The sequence below is a fragment of the Ammodytes marinus genome, assembly GCF_949987685.1.
Source record: "Ammodytes marinus genome assembly, chromosome: 17".
NCBI classification, from domain to species: Eukaryota; Metazoa; Chordata; class Actinopteri; order Uranoscopiformes; family Ammodytidae; genus Ammodytes; species Ammodytes marinus.
The window spans coordinates 13,741,820-13,762,113 of NC_137221.1; the positions used below are offsets into that span (position 1 = coordinate 13,741,820).

At 41.9% G+C, this 20,294-nt stretch overlaps 2 protein-coding genes across 3 annotated transcripts in view; both read left to right on the forward strand.

Annotated features, from left to right (window-relative positions):
• fam91a1 (family with sequence similarity 91 member A1) overlaps positions 1–12,988 on the forward strand; it is a 29,374-nt gene extending 16,386 nt beyond the window's left edge. Inside the window, exons 11-24 of one of the 2 annotated variants that reach the window (XM_080044945.1) lie at positions 1,108–1,220; positions 1,768–1,871; positions 2,401–2,513; positions 2,629–2,715; positions 3,523–3,652; positions 4,977–5,125; positions 5,757–5,891; positions 6,702–6,815; positions 7,040–7,112; positions 8,048–8,194; positions 8,693–8,794; positions 8,932–9,055; positions 9,173–9,242; positions 10,472–12,988. In XM_080044945.1, coding sequence (XP_079901071.1) covers positions 1,108–1,220; positions 1,768–1,871; positions 2,401–2,513; positions 2,629–2,715; positions 3,523–3,652; positions 4,977–5,125; positions 5,757–5,891; positions 6,702–6,815; positions 7,040–7,112; positions 8,048–8,194; positions 8,693–8,794; positions 8,932–9,055; positions 9,173–9,242; positions 10,472–10,657 — 1,647 coding nt within the window. In that variant the 3' untranslated portion in view covers positions 10,658–12,988. The remainder of the gene's footprint in view (positions 1–1,107; positions 1,221–1,767; positions 1,872–2,400; positions 2,514–2,628; positions 2,716–3,522; positions 3,653–4,976; positions 5,126–5,756; positions 5,892–6,701; positions 6,816–7,039; positions 7,113–8,047; positions 8,195–8,692; positions 8,795–8,931; positions 9,056–9,172; positions 9,243–10,471) is intronic. The other variant, XM_080044946.1, reaches the window with a different exon arrangement.
• Positions 12,989–16,100: 3,112 nt separating this feature from the next.
• lratd2a (LRAT domain containing 2a) lies at positions 16,101–18,066 on the forward strand. The gene has a single exon (XM_080045184.1). The coding sequence runs from the start codon at positions 16,583–16,585 to the stop codon at positions 17,426–17,428; it is 846 nt and encodes a 281-aa protein (XP_079901310.1). The 5' UTR covers positions 16,101–16,582; the 3' UTR covers positions 17,429–18,066.
• Positions 18,067–20,294: the final 2,228 nt, after the last annotated feature.

Consider the following 20,294-nt stretch of genomic DNA (forward strand, 5'->3'; position numbering starts at 1 on the left):
CAGTAGCAGTCGAAAGAAGCAAAGCAACCAGCTTTATAAATATTTTCCTAAATAAGGGTTTTGCAGCCAAATAATCCGTTTGACATCAAATCCGAAAGATGAAAACCGTTTTCTTATAATATTTGTTCCTTTGAATTTGCCTTCCAAAGGTATGCTACTATTACATTTAGGGGCTGGCAACTTGTTGTATACATGTGTCTTTATACAATTCCGTAGCACTAGTACATTGGCATTGCTGTCTTTTTTGTTGTAGTAGGCATTAGATGTCTGCAGATAGATGAGAGAAGTAGGGATATTGTGTTTCCTTAGAAAGCAGATACTCCTGCACAAATTCTTGATTCATACTTGCACAGTGTACACCTGTGAGGTCGACCCAATTTCCCCCAGATTCCTATTCACTCTCCTTCAGACATGGAGCAAGAAAGCCCCCACCTTAAGGTTATGACCTCCATTGTGAAGAGCTGAACTCCCCTGCCTCTGGCTCTCACCTCATCCTTGCCACTGAAAAGCAGCCCTTGAGATGAGTGGTTAAAGGCAGCGGTTGCAGCGATTCCGCGGGAGAAACCTTGCAACTTAATAGAGGATTGAGACATCTGAGAGGTCTCCTTTGTGCAGAACTTTCCCCATCGTGACACAAGTTTAACTTTCTCTCGAATAATGACCTCTTCATGGCCCGAGTCACTTCTTTTGATATGATAGAGGGCGGCTAAGACTTGACCTCAGCTTGCACCGCCGGGGAATTAAGGTGTAGAAAGCAATCTAGCCCACCATACTTGACTGAGGTGAATAAAAGATATAACGGCAAGGCAAAGAGACAACATGAATATCTTAAGGAAATGATGAAAGAGCCAGCCGACATTTAAGAGGAAAGTACACAATGTTACCTTTTTATGTCTCTTTTTCTTTTTTGTGTCAATCTGATTCACCTGCATATAGAGGAATGACTTTACTGTAGATCCTTGTTACTATGCAGGTCCAGGTTTTTTGACTACGCATTGTATAGATTAGTACTGAAATGGTTGGGAGAAATACTTAAGATGACTGACTGTTTATCGCATTGTGAAGTATTAAATGTGATGTGAGCGTGTCCTTGCTGTGTTTTATCAGAATGCAGTGTCCATGTACTGTCGCCTCGGCTTCGCTGTGAAGAAAGGTCAGGCGATCAGCTCAGAACAGCTCCACCCCACCTGGAAGAACGCCCCGTCTGTCAACAGACTCAAGTATGTGCTTCGTGTACAGAATGCCAATATCCACCGGTCAATTGCAGTGCATGACATGCGTTAAACCATGTTCACTTGCATTGTTTTGCATTTTTAGATACATTTTTCATTTCCAAAAAACTTGCTTTCCATGATACACTACAGGGAGGTTTTTTACTTTTTATTTATTTTTTGAAGATTCAATCTATTGCTTAATGGTATGTTATGGAACTCCAGACAAGTTGGATGTGAAACATTTTAATTTCCGAATTTCGACCTCAAAGCATTTCCATCTGCACAACGTCAAACCATTAATGTGATGTCAGAAAACTGATTCTCCGTGAAGTCGGGGTAGGAGGTCGTAAAAATGACGACTTCCCAGTTGCACCATAACTCTTCACGTGGGAAATAATTTATAGTTGGGATCCATTCTTCCATCTTATAAATCCTTCATCTTCATAAAGGATAAATGACATACTCTTAAAGGCTGAAATATGTCAATCATCTCAGCTTAAGAACGTAATAAATTGCTACATTAGTTTTGTTTTCTTTCAATGGTCTGTCTTAGGACCGTTGACCCTCAGAAGATGCTGCTGTCCTGGGAGCAGGGCAGTCCTGTCATGGAAGGAGGCTCGTCAGCCACTGACACTGACACCACCAGCCTGGAAGAAGGTCTGTTTACACGCATGCATGCACACACACACACGCACTAGCACACGCGCACACGCACGCACGCACGCACGCACGCACGCACGCACGCACGCACGCACGCACGCACACACACACACACACACACACACACACACACACACACAAAGCATTTCTGTATGTTACTAAAGTTGTTTTGAAACAGCGGTGCTAATTAATCCGTTAGAAAGCTCAGTCCTGCTTCTCACAGTTGTTCTTATTTTAAGAACAACTGTGAGAACAAAATTTTTTCCAAAAATGTCTGGTCCAATTTTAACTTCGTTACTGCTGGGCTGTTAGACTAAGTGGCTGAGTTTAAATGTTAATAACCAATTAAAATTCAACCATTTGACATGGAGACATGGTTTTGGGCTGGTCCTTGTAAACACATTTTGATTTCAGAAAATCACTAGCTCATATCTTCGATTTATGAACCATGTAGCCATACAGTCATGCTATTACATGAATTAATGTTGTTTTTATGTGTTTTTTTTTCTTCTTTTTTTCTCTGTAGCAGACACAGGCAGTGTAGGAAGCCTGAGCATCCCAGCCGCACCCACAAAGAGGATTGCATTCCTTTTTGATTCGACCCTTACCGCCTTCCTCATGATGGGCAACCTGTCTCCGGTAAGTGACTGCATGTGAACAAACAGTTTCTCAGTGTTTAAAGGCTTAGTATAGACAGAATCACAATCAAAATATTGGGCGCCTTAACGCCTCTTTGTTTTTGTTCTGCTGTCAGAACCTGAAGAGTCATGCAGTGACCATGTTTGAAGTGGGCAAGCTGTCCGACGAGACTCTGGACAGCTTCCTGGCTGAGTTGGAGAAGGTGAGACCATCAATGGAAATCAATGGTGTGTTTAGGGAAACATCAGAAGATGCTAAATCATTATATAAATTGCTTATAGCTTGATGTGTACATGCTAGCAAGTATAACACACAGTACACACATTTATTTATTTATTTATTATTCTTTCGGACAATTCCACACAATACACAATTTTCTCTTGCAAATATTCATACATCATACTTTGTGTTGTCCGAAGGGAGACGGAAGAAGCCAAAGGCTTATCAGGTCCCGCCCCCATTTTCATCAAATTCGGATTCAGATACACAGATTACTGTTACAAAATAAAAATAAAACAAACAAAAAACATTATTTTTTATATATATATAGCTATATATGTATATATATATATATATACACACATATATATATATATATATATATATATATATATATATATATATACACATATACTTTTTTTTTTAAGAATCTGCAGTCCAATACACAGTCAATTTTAATCTAATTGCTTCAGCTTTTAAAATCAGTTCAGCACAGTACAGTTTTTCTGTGACAATGCCAAGTGTATAAAGTGTGAAGTGGCCTTGTATTTGGCCTGTTCCATTACTAAACTGGTAGTCTAAACACTTCTGCAAAAGTATTCCAAAACAAGTCTGTCTGCTGGCCTGTATTATTTGTTACAACATTGTAATGAAAGTGACATTGACATTGTGCTCAGGTTATTAGTCTGTAATTTTCAATAATTTTTTAAACATAATTTGCTTTGAAATTGCGCAAGCTGCAACTCATACACTCTTCTTTTAACATAAGTCCTGGTTTCTGTGTCCCCAGGTGGAGAGCACCGCAGAGGGCGAGGCCCAGCGTTACTTTGACCACGCTCTTACTCTGAAAAATACCATCCTCTTCCTGCGCTACAACAAAGAACTCACTCAGGACCAAGGACCTGACATCCCAAATATAGGTAATCATACTGATACACCCTCACCTGCTCATGCCTGCACGTGTGTTTAATGAGCACCTTGCCGGCCGGTTATGTTCTTGTGTCTTCTTGCTGCCTTCACAACCTCAACAGCAAGCTAATAAGTACTCATATATTTGTCTGCTGACTGCACACTTTCACTACCTTGCTTCAGCTGTAGGGTTTTATAGTTCATTTTCTGCCAATAGTTGGCATCATCTGTGATACCATTTTGTGAAGGTGGTTTCAAAATCTCTTTTAAAAGCTGCATCTATGATGGTTTGTTAATTTGTGCACGATTTAAAGCAAAAATGGTGCTCTAAACTCTTGACTCTGTTATTCTAAAGGTATTCTGAGCTAAATGACTCCCATTCAACTGCTTAAACACTTGCTCTGTGGTCTTGGAAAATCAATATTAAATCAATTAAGCATTTAAAAGTGACTTTCATGTGAAATTGGAGTGGAAACTGGAAGCAAAAAAGAAAAAGTATGCTACCTTTGGCAAACTATATCTTTGTGTCACTCTTGGCTGTGTGTTTCATCTTTGTGTAAACAGTTCCTCTTTAATATGGTGGCGTTTTCCTGGATATACACCGACGTGCAGTGAGAGTAGAGCTTGTATTGTTCCACTGGCGTCTCTAGGGGGAGCAGGAGTGATTGAGTCCTCCCAGTGACGCCAAAGCAAATCTCTGCATTTCCATGCCGCTGCCATTGTGCCACCAGATGCTGTTTGTTTGGTTTGGCGGTGTGCCTCGCTGCTGATTGTCTTATCTCTCAGGCCTCCTCAGCTGCTGCTCCAGGCGTCTGCCGAGGAGGGAGTGCGCTGAGAGCCGGCTGGCGTAAAGCTGAACTAAAACCCACAGTGACACAAGAGTCTAATGATGATCCTAATGATTGTCCTTTTAAGATATCTTGCCAACAGACAAACGCTCTCAACAGATTGTTTCGTGCTCTGCTTTTGAAGTGCTGCACCACATAGTGATAAAGAAAGCTGAATTCTGATTGACAATGTTAAACAACAGAGGCTGTTAGATATTTTTGGTCTTCTTTACAAGTCACCTTGGAGAGAGAACGCTCTTCTCAACACCAAGGCAATAAATAAATAATCACTAGGCAGAGGAACATCCAGGATCTCCGTTTACCATTCAAAGGGAATGTTGGGAAATACGTTTCACTACTGCTTCAAGTCATTCATATTTGATCCATGCAGTTAAATTCATAGAAGACACAATAACTACATGCATACTACTACTAACCACTTGTGCTTGGTTCCCCAGTCTTTTTTGCACAGAAGTTGTGACGGCCCCTTGTTTTTCACTCCCATTAGGCTTCCCCTTGGACATGTTGCGCTGTGAGAGCCTGCTGGGTCTGGACCAGGCCACCTGCAGCCGTGTCCTCAACAAGAACTACAAGCTGCTGGTCTCTATGGCACCGCTTAGCAACGAGATCAGACCCATCAGCAGCTGCACGCCTCAGGTATGAGGGAGAGAGAAGGGGATACTCATCTGGGATGTTGGATCAAATGATGCCCTGTCTGTTTTTTTTTTTAGTCTGCAGCAGGGCATGTGTTTGTTTTTGTGTTGTTGCCCTTATACTGTGTGCTGGTCCAGAGTGATTTGTGACTCTCTGTGTGTATGTGTGTGTGTCTTTGTGTGCATGTATGGTATGTGGGCGCTTGGCCTGCAGTTGCCCCCCAACAACAAAACAACACAAAGAGAGTGAGAGAGGAAAGGAGGCGGTGAGGCTCATGAGTAATTCCTCTCTCTGGCCACACTCCAGCTTTCTAGCTGAGCTCCGATAGACAGAGCGAAGGAAGTTAAACTCTTGTTGTGCCAGGCACGCTGCTGTTTGTTCTCACGCTACTGGGACCCAGCAAAGTTTAATTCTGTGAATTATTTTAGGTTTGTTTTTTCCGCACTTCTCTTGAAAGACGTACATCACTGACACAATAACGCCCCTTCTTCCTTTGTTCATTTGAATTGTTTATATATGTGGGAAATAAAAGTTGAAATAAAAGTGTTCTGAGGACAATGATGTTGATGTGGGCATGCGTTAGCTCTGCTCCTACTGTATACCTAGTGTATAAATGTTTGTTTTTTCCCTGCAGCACATTGGCCCGGCCATCCCCGAGGTGAGCTCCATCTGGTTCAAGCTGTATCTGTACCATGTGACCGGCCAAGGCCCGCCGTCTCTGCTGCTCTCTAAAGGTTCCCGCCTCCGCAAACTGCCAGACATATTCCAGGTAAGCCTGCACCCCCCCACCAAACTAATGATTAAACAGCTACGTAAATTGACTAAGTGTTGGAGAGTCAGTAAACATATGCTGATACGGATACTGTAAAGGCCCCAATGTGATAAGAAAAACAACACTTTGAGCCTTACTCAAGATGTGATTGGACACCCTTTTTTTCTTCCAGCCCTCTTAATAATTTGACCTTGCTGTTTCAGCTAGAGGAACAGGTGATCAGAGCACTGGAGGTAAAACACAAGGCTCTTTCCGTCCGTCCTCCCTGCCAACATTCATTTTACTCACAAAGCACCTGGTGCATCACAATCACGGTCATACCGCACAGCGCACCTGCATTTTCCTTCTTTCAAGGCTTCTCTTACCAAGGTCTTGGACGTTTTTTTTAAACTATCTTGGGAATGCAAGACAGGGGACAAAAGAGAATTTGATGCGGCGAATTATCAGGAGAGGACGGGTAATATCATGCAAATGGGTCACTCTACAGGAACATAGCAGCCTCTATGTTTCTAATGAACCAAAGTAACAACCAGATTTTCTATTCCTTCACTTTAAAAGATGAAAATAACAAATGCAAAAAGAAAAGAAGAACACCTTAATGTCATGGAAAAAGCTCCGACTCAGTGTTGGAAAGGATGGTTTTACAAAGAGCAACATGTTTTTATAAAAAATGCCTTATTGTTATTATTACTCAATGCTATGTGATGAGCTGTTGGACATGTGTTCCCATGATGCTGTTCACCTCATGGTTTCAGTGGTGAGCGGCTGCAGGAGAAGCCTTTGTTGACCTGCTCTATTTCTGTTCAGGTCTACGACAGGTTGTTGATCACCTCCTGGGGTCACGACCCCGGTGTAGTGCCAACATCCAACGTGCTCGCCATGCTCAACGATGCTCTCACACACTCAGCTGTGCTAATCCAGGTGAACACATACATACACACACACGCACATATGAGCTCCAATTTTACAATGATGTTGTTTCAGGTTGTTTTGGGAATTAAATTGACATTCACAGCTGAACACTGCATCATCTGTTGTTACGCATCAGCTCTTTGTGTTGTTTGCAATAAAAAACTTGGTACCAAGTCTCACTTTATGGATATGTAAACTGCAGTGTGTGTGTATGTGTGTGTGTCACCCCTCAGGGTCATGGTATGCACGGTCATGGAGAAACAGTTCACATCCCTTTCCCCTTTGATGAGGAAGATTTAAAAACAGGTGAGTTATTGTATGTGGATGTAGCTAAAAATAAATTAATTCACAATTTACATCCTATGTGTGATACTAATACATTTATTTATGATAAGCTGACACGCTGGCGCTCTAACCACTACACCATGAGCGCCCCTTGCAGCTCTTTAATATATTTTTATGAATGGGAGCTTATGCTAAGATACAGGGGAGATGTGTTTTTCTTTTTAAAGAATGTTATTGAGGGATTTTACAGGAGATCAGTATTAACTAGTTTACTAGTGTTAATCCTTGAGTTGATTCATTAGAAAGAAATGTCAGACTTTGTGATATGCTTAAAAAACTAAACTTATTGACTGATAATATTATAACCACTATACTAAGGGGTGTGCACGTGTACATGTGTAACCGGTTAATGAATCATAACCATTTAGGAAAAATCAATAAACAAAAACCTTTTTATATTTTAAGTTTTGAAATTACTTCAATCTGTTCTGAAAGCACGCAGTAATTCTTCTCAAATCAGAAATGACAACGGTTAAACGTGTACAAGAAAAAATTGCAGTCGTGTACCCGTTTAAAATTTTTTGTATACGTTCACACCCCTAAACCAAACCATACCCTAGTAATATCAATGTTTGGATACTGTCCCTGCCGTGTTGTACTTAAATGATGGACGTCACTTTGGCCAAGCTGCTCTCCTTTCACTGCTGACTCAGATGATCAATAGTTTTTGCATCGAGGAGTTTGGCTTGTCACTTGTATCGTCTGAAACCACGTCTTTGCTCATTTGTGTGCCAAGATTAACACTAACAATACGTTGCCAGCCAGAATATCGCATCCTCTGGAGAAATAGTTTTTATATGAATGCCTCGCTATGCATATACTAAATAGAAAGGTTTATGTGCTACATTCAAAGCATCTCTCCTATAATTTGTGTTGTCTCTGTCCTCCCCGCACAGAGTTTTCCTGCTCCAACATGTGCACACACAAGGCACTGCTGAAGCTGAAGGAGCAAGTGGACCTGAAGCACCAGTGTGGCTATATCACCATGCTCAACTCCAACAACAGGCACCGTCGCAGGCCAAGCGACAGTGTTGAGTGCAGAGGTGGGGGCACTAACTACACACACACACACACACACACACACACACACACACACACACACACACGTACACTTTTCCTTTTTTACTTTGCAAATGTTTTAATTTGAACTTTTGGAGAGAAGACGTATAGTTGAATTAGTAACAATGTCTTTTCCTCTGAGGGTCCAAATTAAATAAAGATTGCCCACAGTCCAGTTTAATTATGCTTGTTTGTCTGCATAATTGTTTCCCTCATTGCGATAGCCTTTGCTAATGGATGTGGATCGAACAGTATTAGCCTTTACCGTGCGAATCACTGATTGAATCTGGCTGACGTGAAGTGATCACACTTCTGTTTAACATATTTATGCAAAAATCAGATATTTGTTCAGAGAAGGGAAACTTATTGAAGAAAGTAGTGCTTTCAATGAAGCTTCTCAACTTAACTTGGTCAATCAAGCCGTTTCTTAAAAACACCTTCTCTGCATTAATGCTGATGGAGCCTTGTTGCTTTTCTTCAAGGGGAAACCCATCTAGGTGGAGGCCTGGACAACAACGGCAGCACTGAGTCCTTTGAGCTCGTGACAGAAGAAAACAACGGGGAAACCAAAGCCAAGACAGACAGTAGGTCTACTATATTTTGGTTAATATTGCTATTAATTTATTTCTGATTAGAAAAACAGCTTTAAATAGTCAGCTGATATAAAGTTTAAAAGGACAGGTATGATGGTATCCCCTCCCCTCCTCTCCCTTTCCTTTAGCCAATTCTTCTGAAGATGAGTGGGTCCCTCTTGAACTGTGCTTCGGCATGCCCCTCTTCAGCTCCGAGCTCAACCGCAAAGTTTGTCGGAAAATCGCCACGCACAAACTTTGCTGCAGCGAAAGGTAAAAAAACAAAAAAACACCCAGCATTCTCAAAAGTGTGACTTTTGTTTTTAACACTGGAGTAGGTGTTATGACTATTGTTGGAGCGTTGCTTCAGCTTTGTTGTTGTTGTTTCAGCCTTCAAGAGCTTCTTCACTCGAGCCGAAAGCTTTCGCTGAAGGTGCTGAACTTCGTCCAGTCTTTCCAGGTAAACACACTCTGACTTCTCTTCAGGTTGCCATTTGAGAACACTTGCAGAAAATGACAAACAACTGAACAACTTGCAGTAGTGTTAGTTGTACACTGAGTTTCCTGGAAGGTAAAGAGTTAACAAAAGACTGACATGGGAAAAATAGCAAACAAATAAATAAACAAACAAAAACAAAAGAAAATAATGATCAAAGTTGAAATTGAGAGCACAGGGTACTTAACATTTACGTATTCATTTGATTTGCAAATGTTCTTGTTTATGTGATGGTTTACGAAAGGGTGAAGAGAGAGTGAGAGAGACGAGACAGTATTGAGCGGAAAAAAATAGAGGAGAGAAAAATAATGAAATAGAAAGGGTGAAGGCATGGTGAATATGTCGTTTTTAGTTTCAGATTTGAACATCCTGTCTCTTTTGTGTGCTGTTTGCCTATGCCGCAGACCTTGCTGCTGTGACTGAGCTTCTTGACCCTGTCTGTCTAATACATACACACATTTTCAGCCGCATGATTTAGCATTTCAGTGGAGCTGGATGGTTTTCTAAAGCAGCCACAGACTTTAAAATGACAAAGTGCGAAACACCATTCAAGTCAAGCCAAGTCCAGTTTATTGTCGATTTCTGCAATATGTGCCATATATTGAAAACTAAAGAAATTGAAAATGTTTGATGTAAAAGCATAACAATGTTCGCACTAAGTATAAATAGATAAATGTAAAAAGCACTTTTTAAGTAGAAAAGTGACATTCTCTCTAGCCAAGGCATGGGACGACAACTGGTTACAAGTGTCTCTGTCATACCAGGTACTAGAACACATGATGTTAACATAAAAGTGTATTATATTCAGAATATTTCTGCATCAAAACCATTTTTACTAGAAGAGAAATGTGTAGAAAGTGAGCATGTCTAAAAACTTGCCCACCTAAAGGACTGCTTTGTTTAGAATAATTCAATTATTTGATTTTTTATGTTATCACACACATTTATTGATTATGATTTTCAGGATATTCTATATGTTGTTTAAAAAAATCAAAAGATTGTGTTCAGGCTGGGGGAAATGTTTAGTTTTTATCCAGACATTTCAAAATAACACATTCGAGAGCTTTAATCACAATACCGTGAAACCGGTAGAATATCATACCGGCAGAATATCATACCGGCCCATGCCTATTCTAGCCTTTCCATACTTTTTCTGTGGCCACTGATCTGTGACATTTGCCCCGTGTTGGCAGGATGGCATCACGGCGGCTGACATGGACAGTGGCGTGTCAAACCCTCTCAGTCAGCCCCCCGCGGAGTCCGGTGTCCCTCTGCCCGCCCTCAACCTCCTCTTCAAGGACGGGCAGCTGAGGGAGTGGAGCGGGCGGGCCCCTCCTCCTCTCAACATCTCAGCACTGCAGAAGGACCAACCCACATAAAGCCAACCCAACACCCCAACTCTTCCAGATGTGTGTCATGACTCATGAGGAAAAATACGTGTTCAAGGTCCAACGATTGCATTTTCATATCCGATCACAAGGAAACACAGTCATTCAGAATGCCCGCCCTCGTGTCCCTCAGTATCCAGTCATGGGGAAATTAGCCCTTTTGCATAGCACTTTGTCATTTACCTACTGCATGAGGAATCCTCCTCCTGACAGTGTTTTCCCGACACTAGTTGGACCCCCCCACCCCCCATCTCCTTTCTCTCTTCCCCTATGTGATTTCTTGTATTCATAGCAAGGCAGTGTTATCTGTTGGAGTGGTGCTATTATCACAGTATATAACAGCAATGCAGGTAAACAGCATATACACTTGGAAGTCCATTTGACAGGAAAAGACGAGCGCCGTTCACCCTTGATTAGCTCCCCTCCCTACCCTTCAATCAGTGGATGTTTTGTGGTCCCTGAGAGCGGAGTGTAAAGCGGTTGATATTGTATAGATGTTTTAACAACTACAAAAAAAGGACCCTTAAAAAAACAAGTGTCGAACAGACTCCTTCAGGAATCATGTGAAAATATGCATATTCTAGGACCAGGTCTTTTGGACTAGAGTCCAAAATACGACCCCACTGATCTCCCCCCCTTCCCCCTCCCTCTCTATTGTCTCAAGTTAAGTGATCTGATGCATGATACCGTTGCACAACTTGCACCATAAAAAAAACAAATACTTTCCTCTTTTTTCGTAATAAATATTGAGGGCATCTATGATTTGCACTGCACAGGGATTTCTAAACCTGCGGATTAAGTAATTTCATTTATTGAATTTTTTTTAAATTGTTGGATACCTTGTAGTGGGCACATGATTTTAGAGCTCCCGTTTCGCACATGAAAATTGTTTCCTCTTGGAAACTCAAGAAAGGTTAGAAATTAACTGGATATCAGAGAAACCACTGTTTTTTTTATCCTTTTGTTATCATTCTTTCTCAGTACAAGAGAACACCAAAGACCATTTTCCTTTCCTGTATATGATTTTTATATTTCATCTTCTGACTGTCATCTTGTTTATTTTGCTGCCTTATTTCTATCAGCCAATCAAAAAAAACAAAAAAACAACCAGGTCCTTAAATCGAAACTCTGAATTTGATTTGCTCATGTTAAGTTTCATCTTGCCTTGTTTATATTTAGCACTTTTTTTCTCGTAACGATTTCTGTACATTTGAATGAGTGTATATAACCAATAAAAAGCAACAGCATTGGGTCACAATACTACCAACCTGTTTTTAAGAATTCGACAAGACCAACCATCTGAACCTAATGGCACAGAACGGGAACAGTCATGCCTGTGTGTGTTTGACCCAGGCTTGTTGCCATTGTTGGCTGCCAGTATCTCTCCCTGGATCCACTCCAGATTGTGTGCAGTGCAGTGCACTCTTGGCCGGCTCGCCACACTCTCCAAGGGATTCTGTTTACGCCATGTATTTTGCAAAACAGGGTTTGTAGTCTGGAGAGGAGAAGGCGGCGGCGCAGTGAAGGCTGTCTCAGATCCGTGGGAAGGGAAATGCTACTGCTTTTGCCCGGCGTCTCAGAGATGTGAAGGCCCCCCAAAAAGTGTGCGAAGTCCAGTCATGAATTTTCAGCGTGGTTCCAAGAATACTTTTTATTGCATTTACAGTGATTTCTTTTTTGAGTTTTGTTTTTTTGAAGGAATCTTCTATCTGCAGTTTTTTGACCCACTTGTGGTTGTTGTTTCTAATAACGTGATGCTGGAATAGACAAAAAAAAACAAGAAAGACTCACATGAGGTTCTGCTGAAGCATGATGACTGTGTAGAAACTGTTGTTGTGTGTATGTTGTGTATGCGTGTGTAATGTACACCTTACTCTTTGGTGTGTTTTCATATACGCCTACCTTTCACAAAAAGAGTCCCTCCCCAAAATCCTGCCTGTCTATTATCTACTTGCAGTGCTCAGTCACCCCCCACGCCCCCAACCCACAGGTATACATCCACTACAGTGTTAAAAAAAGAAAATGCTAGTTTTATATGTCAGTGTATATTTTAGGAAATCTGTGTTGTAGCTTGTTTCATGGGACTGTGAATATCATTGACTGAGTTAATTATGATGATGCTCTTGTTAGTAAATGGGTTTAGAAAAAAAGAACAAAGTGACATTCCTTCAACATGCTCTTCCTCCATCTTTGCTCCATTCTGACTCCAGAGAATTATTATTATTATTATAATAATCATCATAATTATTATTATGATTATTATTATTATTATTATTACAAATACATATGTAAAAAGTATATGAAAATATAAATAAATATGTAATAACTTTTTCCTCCCTGAAAATGTCTCCCAATCTTGTTTTTCCTGATCCATGCTTTGTGGTTTTATGTCACTGATTCCTATCCAGCCCCATACTGGCTTCGGAATAGGAGCCAATCGCATTACACGATATTAAGCCTCAAACTCGCTGTGTTTTCCCAGCCAGGTGGAACAGATGGTGTGCAAGACGCAGCGGTCCGGATGCTCTGTCCATCTGCCTTCAAGTACACACTTGTTCACCTATCCTTGTAGATGTAATTGGACACTCAGCTCAACAACAATCTCTTGATACATGAATTGGAAGCCATTTGAAAAGCTACAAAAAAAAACATGTATTTGGGAGAAAGCGTAATGTGTCAGTCTGTGTGCCCCCTGCGGACAGGTGGAGCCCCGCCTAATTGCCTGTGGGTCTCCCAGGCCCTATAGCTGCTCCAGTAATATCCCAGCACCACTGCAAATGACAGTGTGTCACTGTAGGAAGGGGGGTGGGGTGGGGCAGGCAGGCACCCAGGGGTGTAAACTGGGTCATGCCACCTGAGGACTGAGGAGAAGAAGCTCCTAGAAGCGGTCAAATAGGCTGCATGTCATCACTCTAGCTGTTAATTTTCTTTCCTCACACTCTCAGCCCTGAACCGACGCTTGGGAGAGGTGTAATACATGTGATGAATTCATTCTGCAGGTTTTGTTATTTTTCGACTTGCATCACATGCGTTGTCAAACTGGGACTGCAGCAAGGCTTCAGGCTTGAAATGGCAAAAAAAAAAAGCCTGGAATTGAAGAAACAAAATGAGGTGCTGCACATTCACAGAACAGTACATGCATACACTTGAGCCAAAGCTGATAAAATACCAGCAAAGGTTATTGTGAAATGGCACCGGCCCCCTTTGCACACAGCATTCCGGTGCTTTATCATCTCTAGTGGAACTGGGAGTACAACATCTAGATAAAGTTCCTTTGAAGCATGGCATGCATCAATCGTGGGTCAAACCATGACGCTACAGTTGATCCCTCTTGGTGTACAGGCTTTCATACATGTCCACATTTGTATTGAACCTACCTAGACTCCAACTTATAAATAGTGTATCTGTGATGCCAAAACACAGATCTATTTGAACAAGATTAAGAGTTTCCAGCTATGTTAGTGGACTACCTTGGCTGACTGAATAACATGTCAGGGATTTAGTCAAGCATAAAATGTTTTGACCAAGTGATGCTGCCAATTAAAAATGTCAGTGGATCACCAAAGCTATTACAATTCATCCTGAGGGAGACATGGATGTCTGTAGCAATTCTCATTGCAATCCATGCAATGGCAGTTTCAACCTCGTTGTGGTGCGACAGGAAAAGTTTAAATTAATCAAAGTCATAAGGGTACATTTTCTGGTAACCATGGATGTCCATACAATCATTTGTGCAAACCTGCTTCTCCAGATGAGTTTTGATGTGCTTTTTGCGCTGCAGGAAATGGGGGAATAACAAAGTCATCCTTTGGCGACCATGAATGTACTAAATTTCATTTTGCGGCCTACTATCTTCTAGCTGTGGACTAGCAAACAACCCTGGGAAACCTGTATGAGGAAATTTGAGTTGAACCCTGTGACCCAGGTGGACATTTTACTAATAAGGGAAAACATTCAATCTGGATTACATAGGGTTTGGAAATCACACAGTGTGATCCTGTGGAGTTCCGCGTAAACTCAGTCTCTTAATTAACCTGATACTCTTAAGGAGTGCCGTCAAAAGGCCTCTGTGCTAATCTTCAGAGTCCATTGTGGCCAATGAGGGAATTCTGCCTGTTTTAATAAGAAAGAGAGTATTATTTTCTACTCAGACATGTCCTCTATCATATCTACTGTACTGGATGACTTTGCAGTTGCTTTGTAATGGGTCTCCCCCTGTGGGTGCATGGGGTCAAACTCAGGTTTATCTGCTCTGTTCAAGTTTGTCTCTCTCTCTCTATGTCTCTTCTTCACAGGCTCACGCCCGATACAAATCTCCCACTCTATCACTCGAAGCCATTTCCAGCACAAGTGTTTTCACACAGAGGTTGCAGCAGTATGAGCCATTTCGTGGCATACTGCACACATTCTCCTTGCCTTTGGGATACAGTGGTGAGAAAATAGCCCATATCTGACAACAAGTCAAGGAAGGCCACAAGCCACTACAAACATAATACAGACATTATGGCCCCACCAGGAGATGGAAGGGTAGCAAATGACTGCGCAGCTTCAGTTGAATCAAGGACAGACAGGTGGCAAAAACAGACAAATGTGCAGATGTTGGACCCCTCACAGCACTCCTGGCTGGGTAGAGTTGTAATTTTTAACAGGTCCACATAAATAAAAATCGAACAAAATTACTGTATTCAATAAAATAAAAATAAATCTACAAAATAACATCAATCAATTAATTGAAATTAAAAATATATATTATTATTAAGTTGACCCAAAAACATGACATAAAACAAAATACAATACATTTTTTATACAGTATGATTATATAATCCTATAGGCACACTGTATGTACACTCAACAAAAATATAAACGCAACACTTTTGTTTTTGCTCCCATTTTTCATGAGATGGACTGAAAGATCTAAAATTCATTCCAGATTCACAATATTACCATTTCTCTCAAACATTGTTCACAAATCTGTCTAAATGTGTGATAGTGAGCACTTCTGCTTTGCTGAGATAATCCATCCCACCTCACAGGTGTGCCACATCAAGATGTCCATCTCATGAAAAATGGGAGCAAAAACAAAAGTGTTGCGTTTATATTTTTGTTGAGTGTATATATTATTAGAGCAGTTCTAGCCAAACATCAGGTCTCAAGGGAGGTTTCATTTATTTATTTTTTCATGTTAATTAAAGCCAGCCAGAGCATGTAATAGAAACAGCTTTATGATCGAAACTTTTCCGACGGAGGCACGACACTTAACTTCAAACAGAATGTAAATTGCCTGCAAATGAGGAACGGATATTAAAGGTGCGGTAATGAAAAAATTGCGCGCACTTCCGCCTTTAAAAGCTTGTCTCACTGTGTGAAGCTGGAGAGAGTCGCTGTGGCGATGCCGAGCCGCAGATCCGCCTTCACTTCACCTCCGGCCGGATCTCTGCTGCTGCACCGTGCGCAGTGTGCGCGCCGACAGCACAGTGCACTAGTTTATCTGCGGTGTAATCAGCCGTATTCGCAGTCCTGTGTGTGTTTCGAGTATTTGGGTTTATCTCTCAGTGTTTCCTTTACGTGACAGCCGGCGGGCGGAAGTTTACGCAGCGAAACAGCAGGTGAGTCGACGAGGCTGCACCTGAGGGGATTATTCTCTCCGCTGAAGTTGAAAGCAGATTGTATTCTCCTCTCAACTCCACTTGTTGATGGGGCATTACCAGGCTATCCCAGCGGCTGCATCACGGAGATATTCTTATGCGTAACTTGGATAAAAGCCCTGTCGGACGGCAGGGAGTTTTAACCTGCGAGCCGAGGGTTCGTGGCAGACGGTGGTGATGTTTGGGGACCGGTAACAGCTCTCGACTCTGCCTTAAGATCGTGTTACACGGGGCTGCTGCTGTAGCCTACCCGGTGAGCAGCGGCAGCGGCATGGGGAACCAGATGGACAAGCTGTCACATTTAAGTTACGCAGAAGTTCCCACAGTGGACCCGAACGGCGTTGACACGGAAGAGGGTCCGCGGATCGGCGTCTCTTACATCTTTTCTAACGACGATGAGGAGCAGGAGGATGGCTGCGCGGTGGATGGCACGGAGAGGAGGGAGAGAAGGGAGAGAAGGGACCCCAATCAGGAAGAGAAGCAGTACAACCCGCGCGACGAGGTGGAGTGCGCCGTCTACTACCGAGATGAGTGCATCTACGAGAAGAGTGCTAAATGTGCCAGCCTGGAGGTTTACTCCCCGGAGAACCTGCTCAACAAATGCAAAGCGGGCGACCTGGTGGAGTTCCTGGCCACCGGTCAGTTCCCGCACTGGGCCGTGTACGTCGGGGACTTCCAGGTGGTGCACCTGCACCGTGCCGAGGTGAAAAACAGCTTTTTGACAGACGCGAGCCAAGGCAGGAGGTGTAGGATCGTGAACGATTTTTACAAATTCAAAGCTCTGGGTCCGGACATGGTGGTGCAGAACGCCATGGAGCAAGTGGGCTTAAAGGACCGAGAGCTGAGCTGGAGGAACTCCGAGTGCTTCGCGGCGTGGTGCATGTTCGGCAAGAGGGAGTTCAAAATGGGTGGGGAGATACGGATAGGCAAGCAGCCCTACAGGTTGAAAGTATTCGTGTCCGACAAGCACTCCCACGTGCTGGAGTTTCAGAGTTTGGAGGACATGATCATGGAGAAGCGGAGGAACGACCATCTGGGCAGGACAGCCGTGTTGCAGGAGCTGGCCACTCATTTCAGCAGCGTGGAGGAGACAATATGTGAGCCAGGCTCTGACTGACAGTCTGCCCTTTTAAGATGCTCTTCAAAATAATTGCTTTGCAAGTAGAATAGCCTTCACCAAACATAAACTGTTTCACCCTGCTTTTAATCTATTACAAGACTTCACTCCTTCGATTTAGGTTTTAATTGGATAGACACAAGTCCTCATTTCTGTACTTGGACACGTCATTTCAATTATGATCCATGTTTTCACAACGTGATTGCCTTAAAGCCACAATCCCTCAACCTTCTCCTCTGATGCTTCATGGCCTTAGCAATTATGAGTTCAATGGCCTGAGAGAAATTGAATTAATGGAATTAGCAGATGGCCACTTTGTTGCTCCAGCATCCCCGCTCCACACAGATTAGAATGTTTTATAGTTTTTTTTATAAAAGCTTTACTCGTCTGTCTTAAAGTGTCATGATTGTGTAAGTAGAGTAAGCGATTCTCTATTCATGGCGTGTCCTGTTACTTGATCCCTGTGTGGTTTAACTCCAGCTCACCCAGACAGCAACGTGTCAGTGCCGCTCCAGAAGGATTCTCTCTCTCTCTCTCTGCCTTTTTAAAGGGGTAATTCTCACACCAGCACATCTGAAAAAGAAACACTGTTGTGCAGCTGGTCTGTGTTACACTGATCAAAGTCTGTCTTAACTGTACCCAAAGGTCTAGTAAACCATACTGTCTCTTTTTTAAATGAGTCTTCTGTCATATTGTTTTACTTGCACGCATAAGACTTAACACCAAATTCAAATTTGATCAGTTTGCACTGTGTCTGGGAAATGCTTGTCCTGTTGTCCTCGTGGCATCTCCAAGTGTTTTGGACAAGTGAGTGGAATTTCATCGTTTGAACTGCTGCACAAGAAGATTTTTTTTATTCAAAGATTGTGCTCAAAACAGAGGAGATGAGATCAAAATGTTTTCCTCTATAGATGACCCTTTTGAAGATCACATGTGAATATCCCACACTTGATGGTAAAACAAAAACGCTGACATGTTAGAAGAGTCCTTGACTTTAAAGTTGGTTGGTGGAGGTTTTCCCATTTTATTTGGCAGACTATATTACCAAAGACGAAAGACTTTCACCAACCATGAGGCTGGAGATTCATCCAGTGCTCTGTGGCGCATAGCAAGGTTTATAGGTTATAGTTGAGATAAGAATCCCTATCCCTAATATCCTATTTTTTATATATTTAACAGACTAAACTATTTAATAAAAAAAACATTTGACTGATTTAATGGATGATAACCAGAATGAATGCCACAGTAGCGTCACTACTTGTGGGATGTATGATTGTAATGATTCCAGGCCAGGGTCCAACAGCTAGAGGTGACACATAAATGGCATTTTGAATCAAACCTGAAGCTATATTCTTCCAGGTACCCAGAATTCCTAGTCCTGGCCACTCTGACAGGATCCATATATTGACAAAATGACTGCATTCAACTGAAAGTGACGATCACTAAAGGAAAAAATAGCCCGCTTGTTTGTAACAGAACTTACTACAATGGCTAGGTTCAGCATTTTTAGATCATCTGGTTGCTTTAGCATTTACCTAGGACCTGAAAAACATAGCTGGTGGGAAGTTAGCCAAATTGTTTGCTGTATATAAATTCCACTCCATTTTATCAGGATCCCACACAGTTTATTGTTTTTGACTGCAGCCCTGGAGAACACGAAGGAACATTGTTATACAGAGTGTTTTTATAGCCTCTGTGAGATGAAACATTGTATCAATAGAAAGAATGCTCATTGTGCCCTGATGATGGCAGTGATAAGCTTACGTAGTTATTGTTGCAGAAGCCCTACTGTATACCATCTGCAGTTTTCCCACCAGCATTTATTTTGAAGCCTTCACTTAAGAAACTATTGCGTTTGAATAGTTTTTTTGTTTTTCTCATATTCATTTATTGTTTTCGAGAGAGCTGAAATGTTACTCTCAGGGCTGCACTACAAAAACTAAAATATATGTATATTTTCACGTCGCCCTCAAAAAACTAAAATAAATGTTATAGCAGAAAAAATGCATTGTTGCACTCAACTGTTGAGATGGCTACAGGTCTGACCTACAGATTCACACTATTTCACTTTAAAATAATCCTCGACAGTCTGTCAAATCTATGAATTTTCTTCCATAATGACAACAGGGAAAAATCCCTCCTAAATGTTATGCTAGACATTGGATATATGCAGTATGGTACACTGCCAGCTATGTGGCTGGCTACTGTAGTCCTTCTGTGCTGAATTTTCCCAGCAGTTACTTTAATGTTCCTTGCTCCAATGTAATCAAATTAGGACATGTTAAACCCTCCCAAGGCTCTTGTCAAGTTCAGGCTTACACTAACTCTATTAGACAATTTTATTTTGGACCGAGAGACGTTTAACAAGACAGGAGTGCAGCTGTGCAGATCTTACTGCTGTAGGTATAGTGGAGGGGTTTTATATCCTCTGCTGTGTAAATGCAAATGAACTTCCCATGTGTGAGGTGCAGTGGAGATAGTGAGCTATGCGCTGCAGGTCGTGGTTTTTGCAATGTTTGGCTTAATTTGAACACGGTGAGAAGATGAATTTCAGTGAGGGGGAGAGGCCAGATTGGTGCCTGGTTCTCTCTGTGTGTTAAGGATGTACGTTTGTGTTTGTTTTCTCTGCTCAGTCAACACAGTGGAACATTCAGCAGCTAACGAGCCGGATATTTCCCTCAGGTGTTGGTAGAGAGAGAGACCAAAAACTAGAGCCGAATGTTGGACTTAAATGTGTCAACACGACTCCAAATGAATGATAATGTCTCTTATAACTCTGTGAATAAGCAGTTTACTCTGAAATCATCCGAGCATGGCTTTCTATTAGTTTTTTCTGCAAACCTGCTTAAACTCCAAACTTTTGGCC